Source organism: Leguminivora glycinivorella, chromosome 9 (assembly GCF_023078275.1).
Source record: "Leguminivora glycinivorella isolate SPB_JAAS2020 chromosome 9, LegGlyc_1.1, whole genome shotgun sequence".
NCBI lineage: Eukaryota > Metazoa > Arthropoda > Insecta > Lepidoptera > Tortricidae > Leguminivora > Leguminivora glycinivorella.
Genome location: NC_062979.1, coordinates 17,868,105 through 17,874,975, shown reverse-complemented (window position 1 = coordinate 17,874,975; position 6,871 = coordinate 17,868,105). Strand labels below are relative to the sequence as shown.

Sequence of the window (6,871 nt, the reverse complement as noted above, 5' to 3'; positions counted from 1 at the left end):
TTCCTCACGATGTTTTCCTTCACCGAAAAGCGAGTGAATGAAATTCACCCAATGAAATTCACCCAATGAAATAAATAAACAATACATTTTGTTTCAGACAAACATTCGAATCATTTAAAACCTATAAATATGTTATGTAATGGAAAACATGTGGAAAACTGAGAGCTTTACCAGGGCAATAATATTCAACGGATTTATCAATCTGGATTGGGATGCTGAGTGTAAAATCGTTAAAAGCGTAGGGACTTTGATTGAGATCCATTACCCCTTATCCTGCTGTATATAGATTGTTGTTGCCGGCGAAAAATTTAAACCTAAGTTTTATTGTCATCACGTGATGATAAATTTAATAAAAAGGGAGCTAATATATAAAATACGTTTATAATAAAGGTTGTCGCCTAAGTTTAAAAAAGTTTGGTGTCTATAAATTTTGTCTTAATTGTCAAAAGAAACCATCTTGTTATGCTTTATTATTTTATTAAAAATACAAACACAATAATTCGAAATATATCAACACGTAACAAATCTTGTCAATTGCTCTCTCGTAAGTTAAATGCCTGTAGTCATCCAAATGGATTTGGCTGGATGACGAAATTCTTTCACGCTCTTTGTTACAATACCAATACTATTTAAGAATACAAACGGAGAAAAGTACAGCCTGCAGCAGAAGTAGAAAGGCGAGGTGTGACTGATTTATGTGAAAACAAACGTTAATGTCATGATGATGAGAGGTTGTGAAAATGTCACCATGCTTTTAGACCTCAGGCACAGTAATCCAACTTCGAGCAATTTATAACTCTCGTTCGAAATTCAAAATCTCGACTTCATTTGCGTGGCGAAGACGCTGCGCCGGGCGCCGGGCGCCGGGCGTGCGCCCCTCAGCAAACATACTCAATTCCGTTTACTTCGGTTGCGTCGTCACTCGTTTTCTCCGAGATCGGCACATTCTTTTGTTCAAAGATGGATTACCCAGTATAAATCACACTTTTTTCGTTCAATGAAGATGTTGTCACACCTCCCGCTCAGCTACTTCCCCATTTGGCTTTAAAACTATAAACAGAAAAGTACAACAAATTATATACATATGTATGATAAAATATGTATATCAATAGAAATACATACAAGATTTGACATTAATAGGGACCGACTAACATTTATCGGCATTTTTGATTATTATATAAAAACAAATTGTCATTAAACAAACAATACATAATCTTAATCATATATAGTGGATTAATTTTAGAGCGAGATAACAAATGCAACATCTATAAACAAGAACAATAAAAACTATTCTCGAGTGTAGTTGACTAAGCCGTTATTCTAATATCTAAACATAAACTCTAAAAAAACAACATGATCAATCAACAAAATCAAATACATATACATACAATGTATGGATACAAAAGTAAATACATAACGTAATTGGTTTCCTCCATGCACCGTAGTGGCTCGGTCAGCGTGTAACACAAACAGGTCAATTTACATAAATTCAATATCTGGGTATTTTGTGGTGGTATTTTACCTGAACCTTGTTATTTTAAAATATTTATAAGCAAAGTAATCAACATTTTTGGTTACATTAATGATTGGTGGACGCTGCCTCGCCTACACAGAACACAGGAGTGACTGACTAAATATAATGTAATACCTAGTCATTTACAATTAGGACCGACCACACCAGCATGTGTAGATACATCGTGACAAATGTTGCCGAGTTAACGGTGAATCATCTTTCAAGACTGGTGCGCTCGGTCTCTATAATAGTAAAACATGGTAATAGGTGTAACTTACCCTGACACATCGCGTTTAGCGCAAAGAAGTTTCAAAACTAACCTTCTGTGCATCTGCGACGCGACTAAGTGGTCTGAAACGCGTTGGCAAGTTATTTTACGACGCTTTCATATTAATTCTGATAGTATTATTAGTGTTCGTTGTCGCTTTGAATATTTATGAATAAAAGGTGAAGCAGAATTAAAATTCAAGGCTTTTAAAAGTTCAATATTCAACGAAACATATGCCGCTGACACGGTTGATCGAGAGCTAATTAACAAAGGCGATATCGAACGCTGGCTGTAGCTTGCAGTTCCCAATTAATCATCGGCATTGAGAGACCCGGTATAAAAAATATTACGAACGAACTTTAAAAAAATAAGCAAAACATAAACGTATATTAAAATATGGTTTAGGTACCATAAAAGCGTGCGTTAGGCTCCAGTTGCAAGTTGCAAAAGGAAGCAATCATTTAGCGTCGAGCGCGCGCAGTGAAATACCGACCAACTTATTAAACAGAAATTACTTCGCCGCTGTAATAGATATTCATAGCTGTAAGTATCCATTACTTACGGAAATAACAGTGTTCGCTTGTGGGAAGCAACTTCTTGTAGACTCTAGGGCGTAATAAAAACATTGTTTCCAAGAATAACTAACATTAAACTCTGAATCCGGATATATTATATTCAAATAAGTATGTACTAATTATGATTAATGAACTTTTTATTTTAAGTCGTAAATCCGAAAAAAAAACATGTCTTGACTTATTCAGATCTCAAAAATTTTACAGACCTCTAATTGGAAGCTGTCGGCCACAGTCAGTCGGACGTTTGTTATCTAATATATTTGACGAGGGTCTTTTATAGAAATGATTTACTGAATGAAAAAGATTAGACTTTAGCGCCCATTTAAGTACTTATCTCTTTAACTTAACGATTTGAAAATTATTTTACTAAGTACCACATAATATGTAACAATAGTAGAAATACTTTACTATAGAACTTTGAATTCTGACACTCGGTTCAATCGTAAGATACAATAGTTTTTATTTGCAATAATTACTAATAAGAAAAAGTGCAATTTAGTTAACCAGATGAAAACGAAAATGTTTAATTGAATAGAAAACTCGCCTCAGTTCATGTCGGAGTTCCGCGAACGTGTTTAAGTGGGGAGTGGGAGCTGGTTAAATGACCAACGAAGTTCCTCCAACTTTGCAGCTTATGCAAGCCCGAGCCGACGTTGTATGGCCTCATTTTCGGCGACCAACTTCACCTAACTTAATTATCAGGCCCGATGGATCTCATATTAATTTTCTCATTCGCTTATTTGCATCTTGTGTAGACACAACCACGTTGTAATTTTGAGATTGAATTTTGCACGCAAAAGCAATCTCAGGGATATTTTAAATTTTCCCTTGTTAGAAGATGATGCTACAAAAATTATATTAAAAAGGCATCAGAATACAATGAGGACTGTTTGGGCACCTATTTTACTTGAATAAAAGGTGCCGAAACGTTAATCAATTTTATTTACAGGGTTGTCGTTTATAAGCGTTACTAGTATGTTGAAGGTGTAAAATACTTATATATCGTTATCTATAAGCATTTTACAGCTTTATGGGAATAAAAATCGTGATAACAACATAACTAAGCACGTCTCTCATGAGATGATTAAATAGATCGCTAACTTTGCGCAAATACATGCACAATATGCACAATTGTACACGCTAGCGTTAGGCTTATGCCGCGTTCATGGAAAGGGTTTAAGTACTCGTATCCATATCTCTTGTATTCAAAAACCTGTAATAAATATGTCAAAGGCCAATCTTTATATACGCTAGATTCGTTCCATGAGTTGACGGAGCCCCGCCGCGCGGGGCTTCTGTTTCTGGACTGTTTGTCTTTCGAGCATCTGAAGCAACCTAATGATGGCTACCGTTAAAATATCCGATAAAATGAACCTCTTAATTAAAACCCGTGACAAAGTGCCCTGCCCACATACCGAAAGGAAGATTACAAAAGAAGATATTGTTCAAGAACTGTACAATCGGGCTCGGAGGTATTACGATAGGCCACCGACAAAGTAATAGGGTGGTAAGTTAAATATGGAAAAGCTTGATGGTCGGTAGTCCGAAGGCAGTGGTGGCTTAGTCGGCGTAGAGCCCCTCGTAGAGGGAGCGCGGCAGGTGCTCGGCCAGGATGGACTTGAGCTTCTCGCGCGGGGACACGGGCGTGTAGCGGGCCAGCGGGAACGTGCGCGTCACGCCGTCGCTCAGCGCGCGGGTCACCGCCGTCAGGTCTGCGTCCTGGAAATAACATGCCCTTTTAGTACCAGCGCGTGCCACGTACTACAAGAATGTGTATATAGCGAAAAGCGTCTATGGGTAGACAAAACTATAACTCCAATTGCTAATTCGAGTCCAAAAAAACTACTACGATGTTGCCACTGCAATAAAATGTTTGTAAAATAGTATAATCCTTTTTTATAAAAACACACGCCAAGATAAATTATTTATTATTTATTTCAATCCTTTGATTTATATATTTAATAGTCTTTTATTATTTACATAAATACTAGGACGCTCGATTTTTTTTCTTTTTTTCCGTGATTTTTAGTTGTAAAGTTGGTATTGCGCTTGTATCACTTCAGGTATCAATAACATTTGGTGCTATATTTTGCGGTATAGAACAAACTATTGATGATATAGATATTGTGACCAATTTTTTATACATATATTTTACAATTAGCTAATCAGCGAAATAGTGTATAGTGGGCTTTATGGTTGCCACGGCCGCCATTGTTTTGGAAGCGGCCATGACACCATGGTCTGTCAAACTGTATTTGAATTTATTATTATGTATGATACGCAGATATACAGACTACATCTCTGATATATGATAGACAGACGTTAATATGCAAGTAGCGCTTTATTGACAACCGACACTTATGAACCTTTTAGATAAAAAATGGCACATGTAATGATCTATTGTTTTACCTTAAAGAGAGTATGTAAGTAAGTTTGAGTAATGTTCTTCAATTTATGGTTCCAAATCTCCTGAGGAGTCTCAGAGATACATTGGGCACTCGTTCAATACGCTAAGGAAATACCTTTCGTGAGCCCTTGACTTCGCCACGCGCCATTCTGAGAGCCAGTTCAGGTGCTACCCTTCAGCAATAACATTCTAATATTGGTAATGGGTTGTTAGACTCCAATGACTAATTTAATAAACATTGGCGAAAATTGCACCTGACTGAGATAGGGCAGCTTTAGTGCATACAGTCTGGTTTAAGTTTTATTCCTCTTTATTTCTTTCAAATCTTAGGCTAGGTTATTTATAATACGAATATAAAAGTAAAATACAAAACCACTTACAAAACAATAAAAAAATATAAACATATTATAAAAAACCTAACCTAGGGGGCCGCCAGCAGCGGGGCAGGGCCCAAGCTGCCGGTGGTTAGGGCTGCAGAGAGAGGAACCGTCGGACTATCCGCGCTGTGTCCAAAATCACCGCCTTCTGCATCTGACCCTTGATCCAACCACCGAGCGAGAGTCTCTTAAGATGTTGGTCGAGACTCTTCGCTATGAGACCGTTCGCTGAAACGACTATCGGGACAATGATCGTTGAATCAACATCCCACATGGTGGTTATCTCGTGAGCCAAGTCTAGGTACTTACTGGACTTGTCCTTCTCGGCTTTCACGAGATTCTCATCATGGGGGATGGTGATGTCAACGAGCACGGCCCGGCGTTGCGGTCGATCTATTATCACAATGTCAGGCTTATTGGCTACAATAGTCCTGTCAGTGATAATAGATCGATCCCAATAGAGCGTGGCACGGCCATTTTCAAGAACTGGCGCAGGTAAGTACTTGTAGTACGGTACTTCGCGGTCCACAAGGCCGTATTGAAGAGCAAGCTGCTGGTGAATGATCCGGGCTACGAGATTATGCCTGTGCAAGTACTCACCGTTAGCAAGATGAGAACAACCGGAAATGATATGCCTGAGTGATTCTCCGTGACGGCGGCATGCCCGACAAATGTCGACCGTGCCGTCCTTCAGGATATATTTCCGGTAGTTGTTCGTCATCATAACTTCGTCCGCAATTGCACAGGCAAAACCCTCAGTTTCTCCGAAGAGGTCCCCGAATCGTAACCAGTTCACCGATGCGAGCAGGTCTACATCGGGTCCCGTGAGGGCCTTGTAGAACCGCCCGTGTAGCTGCTTGCTCTCCCATACCGCCTTGCGGTCCGCAGTACTTAGTACCACAGGTTTGCGCCAGTTCTCTTTCGCCAAGGAGAGCGGCGTGAGGTTTCCGTCCACTGCCACCACATCACGATGCATCCCACACTCGTTGTTAAGGAAATAATTCCTGAGATTGTACACCTCACGGTTGTGGAGATTTTTGGCGTTTAGGAAGCCTCGACCTCCGCACTTCCGTGGGATGTACAATCTCATAACAGACGAGCGCGGGTGTAACATACGGTGTGTGGTAAGCAGTGACCGGACCCTCCGATCCAGGGCGTCCAGCTCGGTCTGTGTCCACCTTAGTATGCCAAAGGAGTATGTGAGTAGAGGCATTACCCAGGCGTTAAAGGCGCGCACTTTGTTGCCTCCTGACAAAAGACTGTTAAGGACTTTTGTCAGCCGACTGAAAAAGCGCTCCTTCACCGACCGTCTAATGCCAACATCCTCAATACCCAACGACTGTGACATACCAAGGTACTTATAGGTTTCTGATTCAGAGATAGATTTGAACGACATCGTCTCAGAAAGTTGTAAATTTTCTGAATTTACAACCTCCCCCGCTGTACATGCATAACCGCACACTTATCGACACCAAACTCCATTCTGATGGCGGTACTGAAAACTTCTGTGGTTTTCAATAGCACCATCAGGTCTTGGGTGTTCGGTGCAAATAGTTTGAGATCGTCCATGTACAGAAGGTGAGAGATGACTTCACCCTCTCTCCGAAGCCGGCAACCTAGCCCTGAATCCTTCAGCAGGGTGCTGAGGGGATTCAGAGCTAGGCAGAACCATAATGGACTCAGACTGTCACCCTGGAATATTCCTCGCTCAATCCTTATGAAGTCCTGCGG

At 40.1% G+C, this 6,871-nt stretch overlaps 1 protein-coding gene across 1 annotated transcript in view; it reads right to left on the bottom strand.

Annotated features, from left to right (window-relative positions):
* Positions 1-460: 460 nt before the first annotated feature.
* The window catches only part of LOC125229340 (D-beta-hydroxybutyrate dehydrogenase, mitochondrial), a 140,942-nt gene continuing 134,531 nt past the window's right edge, over positions 461-6,871 (bottom strand). Inside the window, exon 8 of the mRNA XM_048134154.1 lies at positions 461-4,075. Coding sequence (XP_047990111.1) covers positions 3,917-4,075 — 159 coding nt within the window. The 3' untranslated portion in view covers positions 461-3,916. The remainder of the gene's footprint in view (positions 4,076-6,871) is intronic.